A 23,703-nucleotide genomic window follows, 5' to 3' on the forward strand; every position below is an offset into this window, starting at 1 on the left:
TGAATTCCTGTGTCTATATTGCACCGCTTCAGAATGCCGGGCATGGGGTCAGTGAGCATGATTAGTCCCCTGCACTCCTGGTCCTGTGCACTAGACCTCTCTAAAGCCAGGACGCGTACACCCGGCTTCATAGTCATGACCGGAAGTGCGGTGACTTCTGATCATGCGCATTGACCCTATGCCCGGCATTCTGAGTTAGTGCAACACACAGGTACACGTATCACCGCTGATGACTCTGGACTGTGAATAGCATGTTAGTACGCCCGAGGGGCATGTGAACATGCTAAGGGGGTGGAATGAGAGCAGAAGTAACACCCTTGTGACTAGTCCTTGTGGTCATTAGCATCTCATAAAGGATCTTTAGAAATACTTTTTTTTTTCTTTCTAAAGATCTCTTTATGCAACTAGAAAGGGACAGTTAGGCAGGGATTAGCAATATACACAGTACTGCTTGTGGTTTTGTGTGCATATTGTACCTGACAGGTTCCCTTATAAAGAGGTGGTCCACTGCAAAGCATAGTGGCCACATCGATTATAAACCTGAAGTTGAATGCTTTTTCTAAACACCTTATGTAGTCAATTCAGCCTGTGAGCGGCGCGATCTGTCCGATCCGTTCCCATCACATGACCCTGTCTGCAGCAACCTCTGTCGGATGATGTCACGTCAACTTCCGGAATTGTAAGTTGACCTAGTATCACCGAGGCGGGACTCAATCTCCGAGTGACCTGTCTGTTGGCTGCATTTCACAGCCCAGCATCTTGCATGTTCTCTCCATCAGAGCACCGCAAGCAAGAGTGATGCTCTGCTGTGACGTGCGGTGAAACTCCAACCAGAGCCCAGTCACTCGCTGAGATTGGGTCCCACCTCAGTGATGCCGGGTCAACTTCCAATTCTAGCAGTTGACGTGACATCACCGGACATCAGCGGTCACTGGAGCCAGAGTCATGTGATAGGGGGTGAGCGGACAGTGATGGCGCCACTACAGGCAGAATAGACAACTGAAGGTATTTAGAAAAGGCCTTCTGTCACAGGTTTACACTGATGTGGCCACTATGCTTTGTAGTGGGACCCCCCCGCCCCCACCCCCACACTTTTTTAATGTGCATATGAGAGGAGAGGCAATTGCTATCTGCAGACTGAGCTTGTAAGGATTTTATCTTATTACGGGATAGGTTGATATGTTTCTTTATCGTTCCTTATGGGAGACCCAAACCATGGGTGTATGCTACTGCCCCCGGAGGACACACAAAGTTACTACACTCAAAAACGTGTAGCTCCTCCCTCCTAGCATATACACCCCCTGCCAGCCAGATCTAGCCAGTTTTTTGCTTTGTGTCAGGAGGAATCACACACACACATGCATTCTCTTTGATTTTTCATTTTTTCTAAAGATTTGGAAGAAAAGCGGGTCCACTGGACTCCCGGCATGTCCCTTCACACTCCCCTGGCGGCAGTGCTGTTAAGGTTGACTTCAGGGCAGGAGCCCTTCATGCCGCGCTCCTTCACCATCCCATGCTGGGGCTCTGGCTTGAAGTGGGAGCCAACACGGTTCTCTCTGCCTTGCAGGAGACCGGCCTCCATCCGCAGCCCTTGTGCAGGACCCTGCTGGAAGGAGCACTGGACCCCCACCCCACCAGGGACTGGACCCTGCGTCTCAAAGCTAAGTATAGAGACGTTATTCAGAGGGTCCTTTCTGCAATGTGGGGCACTTTTAATGTGGGGGACAGTGATGCTTGATAATGCTGCTTTTACTGTGTTTCCGGCCGGTTCCACGGTTTTTTACTGGGAACCGCGCCGATGTTGCCTGATTCTCGGCCGCATGTATAACTCTAGGCCCCGGCTTCAGCCGCGGCCTAGTTTCGTTTTCGTTCCCCTGCATGTCAGCATGCAGGGGGACGCTGCAGAGCCGCCCACGGCCGCTCTGCACAGGGGAGGACACTCATATCTGATGAGATGATTCCCTCCCCTGTACATCTCCTGCGCCCTCCGATTCCCGCTTCTGGGTTAACCCCCGCCCCCCCCCCCCCCCTCATGGCGCCATTTTCTCAGCGTCTCAGTACTCTGGTCGGCGCTGGCTGCTCTGCAGTGCAGAGGGAGTGAATATCTGGCTGGGGGTCCAGGCTTGGAATCTGGAGGGCACACATAATAGCGGCCTGATAAGTCACAACCTCTGGTTGTGCACTTTTATTCACTCTCAGTGCATTCTGAAGGAGTTAATTCTTTATCATAGAATCTCCTCCTCAGCAGCATGTCTCACTCTAGCAGCAAGGCTGTACACTACATGTTCTGCATGTAACCTTATATGCCTGAACCGACACACTGTAACGGTTCTTATGCGGTGGATAGTGGCAAGATGCCTCAGCCGGGATTCTTCCCAGGCTGAACCTCTGTCTTGGGTATTCTAGACAGAGCCCCCACCTCTGCAGCATGTCACAGAGCGAGACTGCAGGCTGTTTTTTATGATCCACTGCAGGTAGTCTCGTACGGCTATCCCGAGCTCATAACACATGGGAGCTCATTAATGGTCCCTCCAGCTGCTGTTCGGTGGCTGACCCCCGTAGGAATCCTATTCCAGGGGTCGGCTGTCCCGGCATCTGCTGAGCATGCAGCCCCCTTCTTAGGGCGTTTTCTGCTTCGCTCAGCAAAGCTCACAAGGGACTCTCCTGGACTCAGACCCCGTCCTCCTGACAGGGAGACGCAGGGTCCCCTGTCCTCCCCGTCCCGCAGCTCCGATACGAGCTGACTCGCTGGACGAGGAGGATGTCTCTACCACGGGCTCGGACGATCCGTCCGTAGGTGACGCAGATGTGAATGATTGGATTACGTCCATTATTCTTGTACTGGACCTCCATCCGCCTGATCAGGGAAGTGTTCCCCGCTGGCAGAAATGCATCAGTATGCTTTTAACATGACGAGGAGTGTGTTCTTTCACCACTCCAGTTTTCAGCCCGCTGCGTCCAAGCCCACAGCCTATCCTGCAGACCCCACAGCGGAGTTCTGCTGCCTGTCTCCCCCTCCCATCTGAGGTGGTCAAGGAGTGTACTCATCCGCCAAGGGTAGCCACTCCGGTGTCTAGACTTTCAGCCCGGGTAGTTGTATCAGTGGCGGACGGCACCTCTATATGGATCCTACGGTACATTAATTTTGTACTGGACCTCAATCCGCCGGTGTTACCTTATCTAGGTGAACACAACGTGTGTTCCTTAACCTCTCCAGTTTTCAGGCCCCTGTGACCAGCCCAGGGTCCGCTCTGATCGCTTCCCATGAAGCGTGATTCTGAGGACTGGATTTCCCCTGTCCACCAACGGTGGTCAAGTAGTGGGCTCATTCACCTCAGGTGGCTCAGCCCGGGCCGTTATGTCAGTGCCTGATGGCTCCTCACTTACGGTTCTGCGGTCCGCCTGGTTGTCCTTTGGGCCCAGTCGGGATGGGGACGGCAGTAGCTTTGTTCCCCTCAGCTTACAGCAGTGCGGTTTTTTTGTACCTTCTCTGCTTCTCTGGAGGAGATGCATCCTCTCACAGGGACTCTATGCCAAAACGGTTGCCTGAACTTACAGACTTCAGTTCTTTCATCCTATACCGGGTCTGCCATGCTGGACGCCGCACGGCGGTGATCTGGGCTACCTTCCTCGCTATCCGCAGGCTTCTGTGGCTTCGGATTTGGAAGGCAGATGCCTCTATGGAGGTTTCCTGCTGGGCTCCCACTTGGTGGGACCAGTTTCCTCGGAACCAACTGAGTGAAATTAAGGAAGCTATGGCGGGAAGTGTTCTTCCTTGCCACAAACCTAAACCAGGGAACCTGTCCAGGACAGGAATCAGTCGAGGTTTCGGTGGTTTCCGTTCCTCCATCTGATCGTCCTCTAGCTCAGCCTAGGTCCATACAACCAAATAGCTCGAAGCTGCGTCTTCAGAAGGCCGCAGGAGATGCTGTCACTGAGTCAGCTTCCTCCGAGCTATTTAGCCACGCCAACAACCTCCTTGGTCGGTGGCAGGCTCTCTCCACTGGCGACGTAGGGTTCTCACACGTCTCCGTTCAGTGGGGGCGAGACTTTATCTCCCTTGGCTACAGGATGGACTTCTGTCCACCCGCCAAACAGTTTTTCTCTGTTATCTCCTCCCTGCTCCAAGGCCGCCGCCTTCTCACAGGCCGTGGCATTTCTAGCAGGCCAATGGAGTAATTGTACCGGTTCCCGTCTGGGAACGGTTCTGAGATTTTTCCCCGAAGAGGGTGGTGCCTTTCGACCTGGATCTTTAGCTTTTCAAGCATAGCCAGGTGTGGCGTTTTCACATCGAGTCTTGGTTTTGTTCCGTGTGTTTTTTTTCACCGGATCAATCAAGACCCCAAGGAGATTCCCTAGCAACCATCGGCATCAGAGATGCCTATCGGCAGGGGTCAATCGCAGTTTCACACCAGCGTTGACTGCGTTTTGACAATCGGAGTGGTCCAATCGTGGCTCTTCCCTTGGGGTTAGCCAAGGCCCCTCGAGTATCCTCAGTGGGGCAGCTGTGATCAGGGTCCTGCCCCCCTAGGGTTTGGCAGTGATCTTTGGCCCTGGACGGCCTTCTTGTTGGGTTTTCATCCAGTGCTGACTCTTAGCAGAGTGCTTCGTTCACTCTCGCCACTCTGACCTATCGGGTGGCTTGTCTTTCTGCCCAAGTCCACTCTGACCTCGAACCAGAGGTTCTCAGGGCGTCAATGGAAGCGGTTCCTTGCCCAGCTTTTCCTGCGTCCTCTGAGACTGGATGTTTTCCGCTGTACAAGCGAACTCACTCCTCCCACGGGGTGGTGGCTTCGCCACCGACCAGGGGCTCGTTTCAGTGGTGGCTTCGGCCACTCTGTCTCAGGGGCGCTCCTTTTCTGGCCCGTTCCGGGTGATCCTCACCAGGATGCTAGCTTATCCGCCTTGGGAGCAGTATATCTCCACCGTGGAGCGCAGGGCGCTTGGACTCTGTCCGAATCAGCCCTCTGGATCAATGTGCTGGAATTCAGGGCTGTATTTCTTGCCCTCTAAGCCTTCACCATCTGTGGGCGGCTAGGCACATTCGAGTCCAGTCGGACAACGTGACAGCGTTTTCCTACACCAGCTTCCAGGCGGGACGCTCAGCCGCCTGGCAATCATGGCGGCTCAACATCCTTCAGTGGACAAGGGAATCCTAGTCCACCGTATCCGCAGTCCACATCCTAGATGTGAAATCTACGAGGCAGGCTATTTCAGCTGTCCTACCGTGGTCCACAATCCTCAGGTTTTGCGGTAGACACACTGGTTCATGTTTGATCCCAGCTTTGTCTCTTTAGGAATTTCATCCTCTACCTCTTGTCCAGAGTCCTGCGCAAGATCGGTAAAGGGGGTCGTCGGGTCATTCTCCAGACTGACCCAAGCAGGCTTCGTACTCTGACCTGCTCCTTCTGTCCGTTGGGTTGTCTTCGCATCTTCCGGACCGTTCAGACCTTTTCTCAAGAGGTCCGTTTTTTCCCCGTCAGAATTCTGGATTCTCAGAATGACGGCGTAGCTCTTGAGTCCTGGATCTTAGCGACTTCTGATATCCTTCCTGAAGTCATCTCCACTATGACTCGAGCTCCAAAGTGTCCTTTGACCTTTTTTGGGCTTGCCGACCCTCCTGTCCCTTCCACAGTCCGGTCTACAGCTAGGACTATCCCTCTTAAGGGACAGGTCTCGGCTCTGTCAGTATGTGCCAGCGGCGAATCGTCCGGCTGGCTCCGGTGCGCTCCTTTAAGGGCGCATCTCACATCATTCCGCCTTCCGGCGGCCTATGGAGACCTCGGACCTTAATCCGGTCCTCCCGGTTCCCGGAAACCCCCCTTGCGCCATCTTCGGGAGGTTTCTTTGTTGTGTCTTTCAAAGAAAGTACTCTTTCTAGTGGCTATAATTTCCCGCCAGAGAGTTCTGGCTGCACTCCCTCGGAGTCACCCCCTTTTTTTTTTTTTTTTTTTGGTCTTTGCATCAAGACAAGGTGGTCTTCATCCGACTCCGGACTTTTTCCCTAAGGCGGTTACTGCTTCCACCTTATTCGGGGCAATTTTCCTGCCTTCCTTTTGTCCGGCTCCTGTTCATCGCTTAAGGAAGCGTTGCATATCCTAGATCTGGTGCGGGCGCTCCGGATCTATGTGTCTCGCACCGCCGTTATTAGGCGGTGCACCTCTCTGGTGCTGACTGTTCGTCAGCGTAGCGGTCTCTCGGCATCTAAGCCGACCCTGATCGTTGGCTGGGGCAGCCATTTCTGAGACCTACAAGTGTACTCAAGTGCCTTCCCCATCGGGAATCAGAGCACATTTAGTCAGACCTGTTGGCGCCTTTTTTTCTTGGGCTTTCAGGCACCAGGTTACGGCCCAGTAGGTCTGTCACTCTGCAGCTCGAATTAGTCTGCATACTTTTTCGAAGCACTTTCCAAGGCATGCTCATGCTTGGCAGACGTGGGCTCGGCAGACGCATTTTTCCGGCGTCTATCGCCCATTTGTGAAGTTAGGTTTGCCTGCTTCTCAGTTGTCTGGTTATTCCCACCCATGGACTGCTTTTGAACGTCCCATGGTTTGGGTCTCCCATAAGGAACGATAAAGAAAAAGAGAATTTTGTTTACTTACCGTAAATTCTTTTTCTTATAGTTCCGTCATGGGAGACCCAGCACCCTCCCTATTGCCTATTGGCAAGTTTCTTGTTCCGTGTGTCTTCACCGGCTGTTATTGTTGTAGACTGAGGTTCCGGTTCTTCCGGATTTTACTCTCTCTTCTTGTGGGTGGATGTCCTCCTTCAGCTTTTGCACCAAACTGGCTAGATCTGGCTGGCAGGGGGTGTATATGCTAGGAGGGAGGAGCTACACGTTTTTGAGTGTAGTAACTTTGTGTGTCCTCCGGGGGCAGTAGCATACACCCATGGTTTGGGTCTCCCATGACGGAACTATAAGAAAAAGAATTTACGGTAAGTAAACAAAATTCTCTTTTTTGGATCACTGGGGTCCAGCTGCTGTGACTTTCACCAGTCCTAAGAGTAGGAGTCACAAATTACCTTGTGTAAATTACTCTGTACTGTGCATGTTGGTTGTTTTGCCGCCTCCTTCCTCACTGAACGCTGCTGGGAGGATTCAAGTTATTCTCCTCCCAGCAGCAGGACTCAGTGTGGGTGCTGGGCAGCTTCGGAATGCTATTAACCTGCAAATTTAACCCCATTTCTGCAGGATATTTTATTTTTCTTCGGCGCTCCATTGGGAGACCCAGACGATTAGGGTGTATAGCTACTGCCTCCGGAGGCCACACAAAGCATTACACTAAAAAGTGTAAGGCCCCTCCCCTTCTGGCTATACACCCCCCGTGGGATCACGGGCTGCTCAGTTTTCAAGCTTTGTGCGAAGGAGGTCAGACATCCACGCATAGCTCCACTGTTTAGTCAGCAGTAGCTGCTGACTATATCGGATGGAAGAAAAGAGGGCCCATACTAAAGGGCCCCCAGCATGCTCCCTTCTCACCCCACTCTTGTTGGCGGTGTTGTTAAGGTTGAGGTACCCATTGCGGGTACGGAGGCTGGAGCCCACATGCTGTTTTCCTTCCCCATCCCCCTGAGGGCTCTGGTGAAGTGGGATCTTACCGGCCTCCAGGCTCTGAGGCCGGGCTCCATCCACAGACCCGGAGATCCTGCTGGATACGGAGCTGGGTACCGTCAGGGACAAGGCCCTGCAACATTCAGGTACTCTGTGTCCCCGTACAGACAGGCACAGACACACTCCAGCGTTGCTGGGTGTTCTAGTGCGCCGGGGACAGTAGCGCTGCGCGCTTGGGTTATACTCACTGCAGCTTAGCTGAGTGAGTTTATGTGTGGGGAACTACCGCGCCGGCCGCCCCCGGAGACTGCGGCGCGGCTGAGACTTGTAGTGCGCCGGGGACTTCGCGCCGACCGTGCCTTTACGACGGCAGCGCTGATAAATCTAGTCCCCGGCTTCTGCGGCCTAGTTACGTTTCGTTCCCGCCCCCAGCCCTGTCAGTCAGGGAAGGGGAGAGACGCTGTACAATAGTCAGCGCCGAGGGCTGGAGTCTTATTTACATACTCCAGCCCTCTCACTGGGCACAGTGGGACGCCAGTTTCCCGCTCGTTGTCTGCACACGCCCACGGCCCGCCCCTCTTCACAGGACGCCGGCAGCCATTCCTGCACGCAGTCTGAGCTGGAGAACGGACATAGCCCTGGGAGACCCAGACAGGGGATTCTGGCGACCACACACCCGCTGTTAAGCGGGCGGTAAGCAGCACCTAGGTGCTGACCCCACTAGTGCCACAGTGTTGTTTTGTGTACTTTTGTCTGTACCTATATATTGCACTGTACGGTCGCTTCTTGGCTTATACCCCTATATTGCTCTGAGGAGACAACAGCATGTCATCCGCAAAAAGCAAGGGTGCCAAGGCACAGGCTTTATATGCTGCCTGTACCGCATGTGGGGCTGATCTACCGGCAGGTTCCACTGACCCCCATTGTGTGCAATGTTCGGTCCCTGTGCCACTTCGTCAGCCGGAGTCTATGCTAGTAGTGGCCCAGGCAGAGACGCCTGTGAACCCTGCCCCGGTGACGGGGACAGAGTTTGCAGTTTTTGCTGATAAGATGTCTGTGACTATGACAAAAATTCTAGAAACTTTGCAGTCCAGGCCGGTCACTCAGACCATGGGCACTGTTGATTCAATGTTCCCGGTCCCCCTCAGTTGGAACTAATTCGTGCTCCAAGGGGGTCCCAGGCATCACAGGCTGAAGGCTCTGACTCGGACGACAGTCCCAGGCAGCCTAAGCGAGCTCGCTGGGAGAGACCCTCGGCGTCATCACGCTGGTCAGGGTCTCAGCGAGAGGATTCTCTGTATGATGAGACAGAGCTAGGTGATCAGGAGTCTAATCCTGAGACCGCTCTCAACCTGGATACCCCTGATGGTGACGCCATGGTGAATGATCTTATAGCGGCCATCAATAGACTGCTGGATATTTCTCCTCCAGCGGAGGAGGCAGCAGCACAGCAGGAGAAATTCCATTTCGGGTATCCCAAGCGTAAATTGAGTACTTTTCTGGACCACTCTGACTTCAGAGAAGCAGTCCAGAAACACCATGCTTATCCAGATAAGCGTTTCTCCAAACGTCTTAAGGATACACGTTATCCCTTTCCCCCTGACGTGGTCAAACGCTGGACCCAGTGTCCAAAGGTGGACCCCCCAATCTCCAGGCTTGCGGCTAGATCCATAGTTGCAGTGGAAGATGGGGCTTCACTTAAAGATGCCAATGACAGGCAGATGGACCTTTGGTTGAAATCTGTCTATGAAGCTATCGGCGCATCGTTTGCTCCAGCATTCGCAGCCGTGTGGGCACTCCAAGCTATTTCAGCTGGTCTGGCGCAGGTGGACTCTGTCATACGTCCATCAGTGCCGCAAGTGGCGTCCTTGACCTCGCAAATGTCTGCGTTTGCGACTTACGCTATCAATGCGGTCTTGGACTCTACCAGCCGTACGTCAATAGCGTCCGCCAACTCTGTGGTTTTACGCAGAGCCTTGTGGTTAAAGGAATGGAAAGCAGATTCTGCTTCCAAAAAATGCTTAACCAGTTTGCCATTATCTCAAGACAGACTGTTTGGTGAGCAATTGGCTGAAATCATTAAACAGTCCAAGGGTATGGACTCTTCCTTACCTCAGCCCAGATCAAGCAAACCTCAACAGTGGAGGGGACAGTCGAGGTTTCGGTCCTTTCGAGGCTCGGGCAGGGCCCAATTCTCCTCGTCCAAAAGGACTCAGAAGGAGCAGAGGAGCTCAGATTCCTGGCGGGCTCACTCACGCCCAAAGAAAGCAGCCGGAGGAACCGCTTCCAAGCCGGCTGCCTCATGACTTTCGGCCTCCTCTCTCCGCATCCTCGGTCGGTGGCAGGCTCTCCCGCTTTTGCGACATTTGGCTGCCACAGGTCAAAGACCGGTGGGTAACAGACATTTTGTCTCACGGGTACCGGATAGAGTTCAGTTCTCGTCCTCCGCCTCGGTTCTTCAGAACTTCCCCACATCCCGACCGAGCCGATGCGCTTCTGCAGGCGGTGTGCTCTCTAAGGGCAGAAGGAGTGGTGATCCCTGTTCCTCTTCAGGAACGAGGTCAAGGTTTTTACTCCAATCTGTTTGTGGTGCCAAAAAAGGACGGCTCTTTCCGTCCTGTTCTGGACCTAAAACTGCTCAACAAGCACGTGAAAACCAGGCGGTTCCGGATGGAATCTCTCCGCTCCGTCATTGCCTCGATGTCTCAAGGAGATTTCCTAGCATCAATAGACATCAAAGATGCTTATCTCCACGTGCCGATTGCTCCAGAGCACCAGCGTTTTCTACGCTTCGTTATAGGAGACGAACACCTTCAGTTCGTAGCCCTGCCATTTGGTCTGGCGACAGCCCCACGGGTTTTCACCAAGGTCATGGCAGCAGTGGTAGCAGTCTTGCACTCTCAGGGACACTCGGTGATCCCTTACTTGGACGATCTACTTGTCAAGGCACCCTCTCAAGAGGCATGCCAACACAGCCTGAACGTTGCGCTGGAGACTCTCCAGACTTTCGGGTGGATCATCAACTTTTCAAAGTCAAATCTGTCACCGACCCAATCACTAACATATCTTGGCATGGAGTTTCATACTCTCTCAGCGATAGTGAAGCTTCCGATGGACAAGCAGCGTTCACTACAGACAGGGGTGCACTCTCTCCTTCAAGGCCAGTCGCACCCCTTAAGACGCCTCATGCACTTCCTGGGGAAGATGGTGGCAGCAATGGAGGCAGTCCCGTTTGCGCAGTTTCATCTGCGCCCACTTCAATGGGACATTCTCCGCCAATGGGACGGGAAGTCGACGTCCTTAGACAGAAAAGTCTCCCTTTCCCAGACGGCCAAGGACTCTCTTCAATGGTGGCTTCTTCCCACCTCATTATCACAAGGAAGGTCCTTCCTACCCCCATCCTGGGCGGTGGTCACGACAGACGCGAGTCTGTCAGGGTGGGGAGCAGTTTTTCTCCACCACAGGGCTCAGGGTACGTGGACTCAGCAGGAGTCCACCCTTCAGATCAATGTTCTGGAAATCAGGGCAGTGTATCTTGCCCTACAAGCCTTCCAGCAGTGGCTGGAAGGAAAGCAGATCCGAATTCAGTCGGACAACTCCACAGCGGTGGCATACATCAACCACCAAGGCGGGACACGCAGTCGGCAAGCCTTCCAGGAAGTCCGGCGGATTCTGATGTGGGTGGAAGCCACGGCCTCCACCATATCCGCAGTTCACATCCCCGGCGTCGAAAACTGGGAAGCAGACTTCCTCAGTCGCCAGGGTATGGACGCAGGGGAATGGTCCCTTCACCCGGACGTGTTTCAGGAAATCTGTCGCCGCTGGGGAAGGCCGGACGTCGACCTAATGGCGTCCCGGCACAACAACAAGGTCCCAACTTTCATGGCACGGTCTCGCGATCACAGAGCTCTGGCGGCAGACGCCTTAGTGCAAGATTGGTCGCAGTTCCAGCTGCCCTATGTGTTTCCCCCTCTGGCACTCTTGCCCAGAGTGCTACGCAAGATCAGGTCCGATTGCCGCCGCGTCTTACTCGTCGCCCCAGACTGGCCGAGGAGGTCGTGGTATCCGGATCTGTGGCATCTCACGGTCGGCCAACCGTGGGCGCTACCAGACCGGCCAGACTTACTGTCACAAGGGCCGTTTTTCCATCTGAATTCTACGGCCCTGAACCTGACTGTGTGGCCATTGAGTCCTGGATACTAGCATCTTCAGGATTATCTCAAGGGGTCGTGGCCACCATGAGACAGGCTAGGAAGCCCACGTCTGCTAAGATCTATCACAGAACGTGGAAGATTTTCTTATCCTGGTGCTCGGCACAGGGAGTGTCCCCCTGGCCATTTGCATTGCCTACTTTTCTTTCCTTCCTGCAATCTGGTTTGGAAAAAGGCTTATCGCTCGGCTCCCTTAAAGGGCAAGTCTCAGCGCTATCGGTATTTTTTCAAAAGCGTCTAGCACGACTTCCTCAGGTACGCACGTTCCTGCAGGGGGTTTGTCACATCGTCCCTCCGTACAAACGGCCGTTAGATCCATGGGATCTGAACAGGGTACTAGTTGCTCTCCAGAAGCCGCCCTTCGAGCCTCTGAGGGATGTTTCACTTTCTCGACTCTCACAGAAAGTGACCTTTCTGGTAGCGGTCACGTCTCTTCGGAGGGTATCCGAGCTGGCAGCGCTGTCATCCAAAGCTCCCTTCCTGGTTTTTCACCAGGACAAGGTAGTGCTGCGCCCGAGTCAGGAGTTTCTCCCTAAGGTGGTATCCTCTTTTCATCTCAATCAGGATATCTCCTTACCTTCCTTTTATCCTCATCCAGCTCATCGGTATGAAAAGGATTTGCATTTGTTGGATCTGGTGAGAGCACTCAGAATCTACATTTCCCGCACGGCTCCTCTGCGCCGCTCGGATGCACTCTTTGTCCTTGTCGCTGGTAAGCGCAAAGGATCGCAGGCTTCCAAATCCACCCTGGCTCGATGGATCAAGGAACCAATTCTTGAAGCCTACCGTTCTGCTGGGCTTCCGGTTCCATCAGGGCTGAAGGCCCATTCTACCAGAGCCGTGGGTGCGTCCTGGGCATTACGACACCAGGCTACGGCTCAACAGGTGTGCCAGGCAGCTACCTGGTCGAGTCTGCACACTTTCACCAAACATTATCAGGTGCATACCTACGCTTCGGCGGACGCCAGCCTAGGTAGAAGAGTCCTGCAGGCGGCGGTTGCCTCCTCGTAGGGGAGGGCTGTTTTGCAGCTCTAACTTGAGGTATTAATTTACCCGCCCAGGGACTGCTTTTGGACGTCCCAATCGTCTGGGTCTCCCAATGGAGCGCCGAAGAAGAAGGGAATTTTGTTACTTACCGTAAATTCCTTTTCTTCTAGCTCCAATTGGGAGACCCAGCACCCGCCCTGTTTCCTTCGGGATTTTTGTTTTTTTCGGGTACACATGTTGTTCATGTTGAACGGTTTCAGTTCTCCGATGTTTCTTCGGATTGAATTTGTTTAAACCAGTTATTGGCTTTCCTCCTTCTTGCTTTAGCACTAAAACTGAGCAGCCCGTGATCCCACGGGGGGTGTATAGCCAGAAGGGGAGGGGCCTTACACTTTTTAGTGTAATGCTTTGTGTGGCCTCCGGAGGCAGTAGCTATACACCCTAATCGTCTGGGTCTCCCAATTGGAGCTAGAAGAAAAGGAATTTACGGTAAGTAACAAAATTCCCTTCTTTTTCCTTCACATGACTGGTTCCCTTTTTAAAGGAACATGTCACATGTTACCTGCAGTCCGATCTGTGGATAACCCTGTATAGATAAAGATTTGTTGGGAAAAGAAAACCTTACAAACACCAGGGATTTCAATGCATAAGATTGTATTGGGGTGTCTTTAGGGTGCTTTACATGCTGCGACATCGCTAACAATATATCGTCGGGGTCACGATGTTTGTGACGCACATCCGGCGCCGTTAGCGACATCGCAGCGTGTGACACGTATGAGCGACCTTCAACGATCCCAGAAGTGGTAAAAATCGTTGATTTTTGGAGAGGTCGTTCTAAAACCAAATATCGTTGTTTGGGCACTAGCTATGTTGTTCGTCGTTCCTGCGTCCACCGGCAATGCAGAAGGAAGGAGGTGGGCGGGATGTTACGTCCTGCTCATCACCGCCCCTCCACTTCTATTGGCCGGCCACTTAGTGACGTCGCTATGATGCTGAACGCACCTCCCCCTTGAAGGAGGGATTGTTCGGCGGTCACAGCGACGTTGCTGACAAGGTATGTCCGTGTGACGCTGCCGTAGCGATAATGTTCACTACGGCAGCGATCACCACATATCGCACAGATGACGTGGGCGGGTGCTATCGTGCTCGACATCGCTAGCAAACGCTATCGATGTCGCAGAGTGTAAAGCACCCTTTAGTGTAGTGATTGACAGTCCACCTCCCCTGTATATCTCTGCAGAGATGGTGGTCAGTGAGTAGGACCGCCCACTGGACTCTTATGTTGTAAGCACCCTGGATTTTAATAAGACACAAGGTTTACTTATACTTTTCCAGCAAAAATGTTTCTTAATCTGAATAGCTCCTACTCTTGAACATCTGCCTGCAGGCCACATACCATTTTCAGCATGACATATTCCATTTAAGACTAGTAATAAACATTCTATTACTTAGAAAATAAAAAAACAAGATTTTATCCTTTCATTAAGCATTTTGTTGCTGCTGCTGAATTGTCTCTGGTAATTCACTATAGGAACAATTGGATGCATTTGAAGCTGAAAAAAATGCCTTACTGAATGAGCATGGAGCCGCCCAGGATGAACTGAGCAAGCTTGGGGACGCCTATGCCAAGCTGCTGGGGCATCAGAATCAAAAGCAGAAGATTAAACATGTAATGAAGCTGAAAATGGAGAACACTCAGCTAAAGCAGGTAGTGTGCCTTTATATTCTACACGTGCCTGATGGCAGGGTTGACTGTGACTGGAGAAGGCTGCTCTACGCACGTCCTGTTACCGGATGTGTTAAATTATTGGCAGATGTCTGACAGCAGCATTTTAATTGTTAGGCCTAAACCACACGGCATGAAAATCGGCACGAGTGGGATGCAATGATAAAAATCCATTCCCGATCATATTAAGGGACATCCATGCCACAAATATATCAAGTCTTTATGGAAATATGAGAGAAGTGTTAGGGACTATCCTATCAGGAAGAATGTTGGAAGTGTGGGCAAGGCAGTTGGGAGATCAAGAGGTGGAGAAGATTTTGGATGGTGATGAGGAAGAAGATTGTGAATGAGAACTTAAGAGATACCCAATTCAGGAGAGATATCTATGGATTTAATATATTGAATGCAAGACATCCAGATAAGATGATTTGTCCAAATTGTGGTACGGAAAAAACAGATCTATATCATGGGATATGGCAGTGCGAGAGGATTGAAAGATTTTGGAAAAAAAAAGTCCAAGGGGTAGTGAGGAAAATCTGGAATAGAAATGTGGAGTTGGATCCAATGGTCTGGTTATTTCACTATCAGCATCGGGAGGAGGGAGAGAAAGGGGGAGACAAGTTACCGAATCTTTCTTCAGCGCTCTATTGGGAGACCCAGACGATTGGGGTATAGCTACTGCCTCCGGAGGCCACACAAAGCACTACACTAAAAAGTGCAAGGCCCCTCCCCTTCTGGCTATACCCCCCCGTGGTATCACGGGTTCTCCAGTTTTCAAGCTTTGTGCGAAGGAGGTCAGACATCCATGCATAGCTCCACAGATTTTAGTCAGCAGTAGCTGCTGACTATTTCGGATGGAAGAAAAGAGGGCCCATATAGGGCCCCCAGCATGCTCCCTTCTCACCCGTTGATGGTGTTGTAAGGTTGAGGTACCTATTGCTGGTACGGAGGCTGGAGCCCACATGCTGCTTTCCTTCCACATCCCCCTGGGGGGCTCTGAGGAAGTGGGATCCTGCCGGCCTCAAAGCTCTGACGCCGGGCTCCATCCACAGACCCATTTGAACCTGCTGGATACGGAGCTGGAGTACCGTTCAGGGACATGGCCCTGCACCATTACAGGTACTCTGTGTCCCCGTACACACAGGCACAGCACACTCCAGACTTGCTGGGTGTGCTAGTGCGCCGGGGACAGTAAAGGGTTACAGTCACTGCAGCTTGGCTGAGTGACTTTGTGTATTGGGAACTACCGCACCGGACGCTCCGGGAGCGGCGGCGCGGCTGGGACTTGTAGTTCGCCGGGGACTGGGCGCCGACCGCGCTTTTACGGCGGCGGCGCTTATAAATCCAGTCCCCGGCTTCTGCGGCCTAGTGCCGCTTCGTTCCCGCCCCCTCCCTGTCATTCAGGGAAGGGGACAGATGCTGAGCAATCAGCAGCGCCGAGGGCTGGAGCCTTATTTACATGCTCCAGCCCTCTCACTGCACACTGTCGGACGCCGGATTCCCGCTCTGACTTGGGGCACGCCCACGGCCCGCCCCTCCTCACACGAGCTGGGGAAGACGCCGGCAGCCATTACTGCAGTCCGAGCTCGGACTTTCGGCAACCAGGCAGGACGGTGGCGACCATACACCCGCTTATAGGCGGGCGGTAAGCGGCACACATAGTGCTGACCCCAATATATACTGCAGTGTGTACATGTGTATTTTAACTGCATAGGTCGCTATATGCCCGCTTGGAGAGCGACACATCAGCAGCAGGAAAGCAGGTGTGCTAAGGCACAGGCTTTCTAGGCTGCTTGTATTGCACGTACTGAAGTGTTCATTTGTGTTTATGCTTGTATGCTATACACTGCACTGTACAGTCGCTAGTATTAGCTATATTCTCCTGGAATGGCGAGACTACAGCAGCAGAAAACCAAGGGTGCTGGGGCACAGGTTTTTTTCTATGCTGCTTGTATTGCATGGGCTGCAGTGTGCATTTGTACTTGTGCTTGTATGCTATACATTGCACTGTATGGTCACTCTTCTGGGCTATATTCCCCTAGATGACTAGTCTACAGCAGCAGAAGAGCAGAGGTGCCAGGGCACAGGCTTCTATGCTGCTTGTATTGCTTGTGCTGCAGTGTTCATTTGTACTTTATGCTTGTATGCTATACATTGCACTGTACAGTCACCAATCTTGGCTATATACTTCTAGATGGCTAGTCGGCAGCGGCAAAAAAGCAACACAGATTTTCAGTGCTGTTTTTACTACATGGGATGCTGTTCATGACACCGTCCCATTGTGTGCATGCTCCCCTGTAGCACTTCGTCTGCCGGGGTCTCTAGCACTTCGTCTGCCGGGGTCTCTACTAGTCGTGGCCAAAGAAACCACCTGTCATCCCTGTCCAAGGACAGGGACGGAGTTGCAGTTTCGACAGATATATTGTCATAAGATAGAGACTTGCAGTCCAGACAGGCCATGGGCAATCTTCCTGACCAACCTCATTTGGAACGGGGGGGTCCCAGGAGGACTCTGTATGATAAGGCAGCTCTCCAGGACTTTGATCCTGACATCGCTATCAATCCGGATACACCGGATGGTAACGCCATACGGAATGATCCTATAGCGTCCATCAATGGAAGGTTGGATCTTTCTCCCTCAGCTCCCCCAGTGGAGGAGTCAGCTTCACAGCAGGAGAAGTCCCTTTTCAGTATCTCAAACGGATATTGAGTATTTTTCTGGCCACGCTGACTTCAGAGAAGCAGTCCAGAAACACCACGCTTACCAGATAAGCGTTTTCTCCAAACGTTTTTAAGATACACGTTATCCCTTTTCCCCTGACGTGGTCAAGCGCTGGACCCAGGGTCCAAAGGTGGATTCTCCAATCTCCAGGCTTGCGTCTAGAGCCATAGTTGCACTGGAGATGGGGCTTCACTTAAAGATGCCATTCAGACAGATGGACTCTGGTTGAAATCTGTCTAGGAGGCTATCGGCGTGTCGGTTGCTCCGGCATTCACGGCCGTATAGGCAACCTAACCTTTTCAGCTGTTCTTGCGCAGCTGGCCTTGAGCACATGTACATCTGTACCGCAGAGGCGTCCGTAACTCCGCAATGTCCGCACTGCGACTTACCCTATTAATGCTGTCCTAAAAGTACAGTCGAGGTTTCGGTCCTTCCCAAGCTCGGGCAGGTCCCAATTGTCCTCGTGCAAAAGGGCTACAAAACCTCAGACGGGCTCAGATTCCGGCCGGGCTCAATCACGCCCAAGGAAGGCAGCCGGAGGAACCACTACCAAGGCGGTCTCCTCATGACTCTCAGCTCTCTCTCTCTCTCCGCATCCGCGGTTGATGGCAGACTCCCCCGCCTTTGGCGACATTTAGCTGCCACAGGTCACAGACCGGTGGGTGACGGACATTGTGCTCACGTGCACAGGACAGTGTTCTGTTCTCGTCCTCCGACTCCATTCTTCAGAACGGCCCCACCTCCCCACCGAGCAGATGCCCTGCTGCAGGCGGTGGACGCTCTAAGAGCAGAAGGAGTGGTGATCCCTGTCCCCCCTCAGGGACGAGGGCGAGGGTTTGTACTCCAATCTCTTTGTGGCTCCAAAAAAGGACGGCTCCTTCCGTCCTGTTCTGGACCTAAAACTGCTCAATAAGCATGCGAACGCCAGGCGGTTCCGGATGGAATCCCTCCGATCCGTCATTACCTCAATGTCTCGAGGAGACTTCCTTGCCTCAACAGACATCAAAGATGCCTATCTCCACGTGCCAATTGCTACGGAGCATCAACGTTTTCTACGTTTTGTGATAGGAGACGACCATCTTCAGTTCGTAGCTCTGCCATTCGGTCTGGCGACAGCCCCACGGGTGTTCTCCAAGGTCATGGCAGCAGTGGTAGCAGTCTGGCACTCTCAGGGACACCCGGTGATCCCTTACTTGGACGATCTACTCGTCAAAGCACCCTCCCTCGAGGCATGACAACGCAGCCTGAATGTTACGCTGGAGACTCTCCAGACTTTCGGGTGGATCATCAATTTGGCAAGGTCAAATCGGTCACCGACTCAATCACTAACGTATCTCGGCATGGAGTTCACACTCTATCAGCGATAGTGAAGCTTCCGCTGAACAAGCAGCGTTCACTGCAAACAGAGGTGCAGTCTTTCCTTCAAGGCCAGTCGCACCCCTTAAGGCGCCGCATGCACTTCCTAGGGAAGATGGTGGCAGCCATGGAGGCAGTTCCCTTTGCGCAGTTTCATCTGCGCCAACTGCAAGGGGACATTCTCCGCCAATGGGACGGGCAGTCAACCTCCCTGGACAGGAAAGTCTCCCTTTCCCAGACGGCTAAGGACTCTCTGCAATGGTGGCTTATTCCCACCTCATTGTCACAGTGAAGATCCTTCCTACCCCCATCCTGGGCAGTGGTCACGACAGATACGAGTCTGTCAGGGTGGGGAGCAGTTTGTCTCCGCCACAGGGCTCAGGGGACGTGGACTCAGCAGGAGTCCACCCTTCAGATCAATGTTCTGGAAATCGGGGCAGGGTATCTTACCCTACTAGCTTTCCAGCAGTGGCTAGAAAGAGAGCAGATCCGAATCCAGTCGGACAACTCCACAGCGGTGGCATACATCAACCACCAAGGAGGGACGCGCAGTCGGCAAGCCTTCCAGGAAGTCCGGCGAATCCTCATGTGGGTGGAGGACACAGCATCCACCATATCCGCAGTTCACATCCCGGGCGTAGAAAACTGGGAAGCAGACTTCCTCAGTCGCCAGGGTATGGGCGCAGGGGAATGGTCCCTTCACCCGGACGTGTTTCAGGAAATCTGTCGCCGCTGGGGGGTGCCGGACGTCGACCTAATGGCGTCTCGGCACAACAACAAGGTCCCGGCATTTATGGCACGATCGCGCGATCACAGAGCTCTGGCGGCAGACGCCTTAGTGCAAGATTGGTCGCAGTTCCGGCTCACATATGTGTTTCCACCTCTGGCACTCTTGCCCAGAGTACTGCGCAAAAAATCAGATCCGATTGCAGCCGCGTCATACTCGTCGCCCCAGACTGGCCGAGGAGATCGTGGTACCCGGATCTGTGGCATCTCACGGTCGGCCGACCGTGGTCACTACCAGGCTGGCCAGACTTACTGTCCCAAGGGCCGTTTTTCCATCGGAATTCTGCGGCCCTGAACCTGACTGTGTGGCCATTGAGTCCTGGATCCTAGCGTCTTCAGGATTATCCCAAGGGGTCGTTGCCCCCATGAAACAGGCTAGGAAGTCCACCTCTGCTAAGATCTACCACAGAACGTGGAAGATTTTCTTAACCTGGTGCTCGGCTCAGGGAGTGTCTCCCTGGCCATTTGCATTGCCTACTTTTCTCTCCTTCCTGCAATCGGGGTTTGAAAAGGGCTTGTCGCTCGGCTTCCTTAAGGGGGAAGTCTCGGCACTATCCGTGTTTTTTCAGAAGCGTCTAGCACGTCTTCTAAGGTGCGCACGTTCCTGCAGGGGGTTTGCCATATCGTACCCCCGTACAAGCGGCCGTTAGATCCATGGGATCTCAACAGGGTATTAGTTGCTCTCCAGAAGCCGCTTTTCGAGCCTCTGAAGGAAGTTTCCTTTCTCGCCTGTCACAGAAGGTGGCGTTTCTCGTTGCGATCACATCGCTTCGGCGAGTGTCTGAGCTGGCAGCTCTGTCATCCAAGGCTCCCTTCCTGGTGTTCCACCAGGACAAGGTAGTGCTGCGCCCCATTCCGGAGTTTCTCCCTAAGGTCGTATCCTCATTTCATCTTAATCAGGATATATCCTTGCCTTCCTTTTGTCCTCATCCGGTTCACCGGTATGAAAAGGACTTACGTTTGTTAGATCTGGTGAGAGCACTCAGACTCTACATTTCCCGCACGGCGCCCATGCGCCGTTCCGATGCACTTTTTGTCCTTGTCGCTGGTCCGCGCAAGGGGTTGCAGGCTTCTAAAGCCACCCTGGCTCGATGGATCAAAGAACCAATTCTAGAGGCCTACCGTTCTGCGGGGCTTCCGGTTCCTTCAGGGCTAAAAGCCCACTCAACCAGAGCCGTGGGTGCGTCCTGGGCATTACGACACCAGGCTTCGGCTCAACAAGTGTACCAGGCAGCTACCTGGTCCAGTCTGCACACTTTCACCAAGCATTATCAGGTGCATACCTATGCTTCGGCGGATGCCAGCTTAGGTAGAAGAGTCCTGCAGGCGGCAGTGACACCCCCGTAGGGGAGGGCTGTTTTGCAGCCCTAACATGAGGTATTTCTTTACCCACCCAGGGACAGCTTTTGGACGTCCCAATCGTCTGGGTCTCCCAATAGAGCGCTGAAGAAGAAGGGAATTTTGTTACTTACCGTAAATTCCTTTTCTTCTAGCTCTTATTGGGAGACCCAGCACCCGCCCTGTTGTCCTTCGGGATGTTTTTGTTGTTTGCGGGTACACATGTTGTTCATGTTGAACGGTTTTTCAGTTCTCCGATGTTACTCGGAGTTAATTTGTTTAAACCAGTTATTGGCTTTCCTCCTTCTTGCTTTGGCACTAAAACTGGAGAACCCGTGATACCACGGGGGGGTATAGCCAGAAGGGGAGGGGCCTTGCACTTTTTAGTGTAGTGCTTTGTGTGGCCTCCGGAGGCAGTAGCTATACCCCAATCGTCTGGGTCTCCCAATAAGAGCTAGAAGAAAAGGAATTTACGGTAAGTAACAAAATTCCCTTCTTTCAATGATGTAGCAATGATAAGTAAAAGGGCTATTCTTCAGAAGTGGCTGGTGAAGGAAACACCAATGAAAGAAGAACTTGTTAATCAATTGAAAAAAAACGCTCATGTTGGAGAAGGTGATGGTGGAGAGATGTAAAGAAAGGATGACAGCAACATTTTTCAGTAAATGGAAAAAGTCCATAAGTGTTATATGTTCTATTGAAGAAATAATACAAATGTCCACATTTGTGTCTACGGAATGGTACATGAAGGAAGACCTGTCGGGGTCCCTGTGCGAGCTGAAAGTATAGTTGGCCAAATTCTGGGTTGTCGCATGGAGAGGGGAGGGGGGGGGGGATTGGAGGGATAGTGTTTATAAGTAATGTTTGTAACAAGGAATGCTTAAGGGGGGTAGCGGAGACTGAATAATGGAAATATACACTGACTAAGAAGGGGAAGGAGCAAATTTGATGACCGTGACAAATATTTGATAAATTGTAGAGACTGTTATTTGCTACTTTGATTTGTTGACCCTTCTTTTCTCCATTCTGTACCCTATTTTACCATTACAAGAAAAGAAATAAAAATTTGGTTTAAAAAAAAAAAAATCTCATTCCACTCGGACCAATATTAGCCTGTGTCAGCGCAAATGAGCGATTATTTTCTCAGTCCTAATCGGACCGAGAAAACAATCGCAGCAGCATGCTACTATTGTAATGCGAGACTTTCTCACACCCATTCAAGTGTATGGGGCGAGAGAAAAATCTCACTGCCCTCACAGTACACCGGTGTGTTTTAGGGAAGATAACGTTAAATTTTAAGATACTTGGGACTTTTGGATATCACGTTGGATGGAAAAATTCCATTCCTCTTCCTAATTAGTGAATGATTTCAGCAGGTGTCATCACTTTCCATGGCTTTTTGCACCTCTACCGGTGTTCCATACTATTTTTTTTTTTTTTTTTTTTTTTTTTTTATTGGTGTCCTATTTCTTATTACACCTCACTAAATTTATGGACACCTATGGTTTGATTTCTTTGCTTCTGTGGATTGGATGGGTTGTTACCAACATCTGGTGAGAATTTTATGTCATCTTTATAGAAACTTATTTACGTTAGAAAAAACCCGCTGTATAAATAGTTGAGGCATGATATCCTGCTGATTAGTTTCCCTTTTAAAGGGAAGCGCTCAGGTGCAATATGCACCTAGAATCACGAGCCGTTCTGGGTGTATATCGCTAATCCCTGCCTAACCGTCCCTGTATCTAGTAGCATAGATAGATAGATAGATATATTTAGAAAAAGTGTTTGTAAATATCTTTTTATCATATGTTAATGAGCGCGGGGACTTGTCTCAAGGGCATTGCTAACCTTGCTAGTCGGTCCCATTAGCATGTTAGTACACCCATGTGGGCATACTAATATGCTAATGAATGAAGCAAAAATCGGCGTCAGGTGGAGAGGGGAGTTAGATCATCCTCTGCATGCTCACCTGCTAATGGAGCCGACTAGCAAGGGAGGCAATGCTCTTGGGACTAGTCCCAGCGCTCATTAGCATACGATAAAAGATCTTTACAAATACTTTTTTCTATTGATCTCTTTATCTATGGTAGTGTGTACAGGGATCACTAATATACACCCAGTACTGCTCATGGTTCTGGGTGCATATTGCACCTGACAGGTTCCTTTTTAAGGAGTTAACCTAAACATTGGACAGGGCTAGTGAATATAAGCAAAAAAAGTGTTTGCACCAAGTGAATGCATGATGGTGTGGCAACATGAGCATTTTATGCTGTAAAACTAGTTTGTGGTTTTTTTTTTTTTTGTTTATTTTGTAATCCATCATAGGAAATAACCAGACTGAAAGCCCAGCTTTTCAAGGAGAAGCAAACCGAAAAGCAGCTTCAATCCCATTTAAATGACCTACAAGGTGTAAAGAGGTTTGATCCATCCAAAGCGTTCCAGCATGACGTCAAGGAGAATGTTTATCCAAAAGTCCCTTTAAGAGATGGTAAGCTATTAAATATCCAAGATATTTCTTACAGCAACGTTCTAGCTTATTACCTGAATCCATTATTAGGCATAGTGATGAGCAAGCATTACCATGCTCTGTACTGTTAACGAGCAGTTAGACGCTCGGATGGGCTCAACTCGTCAGTGGGGAACGAGCATTTTTCCAGATCTTCCAAAAAAAAAAAATGTTCCCCATTGACTTCAATTATACTCAGTACATGAGTCAAGCCTGTCTGAGCATCCGACTGCTCATTATGAGTACAAACCATGGTAGTGCTCACTCATCACTATTAGTGATCTCATGTAGGCGCTCTTATTATAGATCGATTACTTCCAGAGATAAATGTCTGGGTGAACTGCATTGTAATCTGCAGTGATGTTCTGAAAGTCACTGCATAGTAAGTTATCTCAAGATTGTGAGAAGGGACACTGTCGGGTACAGCCAACTCCCTATAGGGATGGATTGTTTCACTAACACTGCTTCCTTCTCTGGACCCAGCAATTACCAGACCCATTATCTGTTGGAGAATATATA

At 51.5% G+C, this 23,703-nt stretch overlaps 1 protein-coding gene across 2 annotated transcripts in view; it reads left to right on the forward strand.

Moving 5' to 3' along the window:
- Positions 1-23,703, forward strand: part of HMMR (hyaluronan mediated motility receptor) — a 160,438-nt gene that overhangs the window by 123,748 nt on the left and 12,987 nt on the right. For both annotated transcript variants that reach the window (XM_075344452.1, XM_075344451.1), the window contains 2 exons: positions 14,282-14,458; positions 23,004-23,166. In XM_075344452.1, the coding sequence (XP_075200567.1) occupies positions 14,282-14,458; positions 23,004-23,166 (340 nt within the window). The remainder of the gene's footprint in view (positions 1-14,281; positions 14,459-23,003; positions 23,167-23,703) is intronic.

Source organism: Anomaloglossus baeobatrachus, chromosome 4 (assembly GCF_048569485.1).
Source record: "Anomaloglossus baeobatrachus isolate aAnoBae1 chromosome 4, aAnoBae1.hap1, whole genome shotgun sequence".
Lineage (NCBI taxonomy): Eukaryota > Metazoa > Chordata > Amphibia > Anura > Aromobatidae > Anomaloglossus > Anomaloglossus baeobatrachus.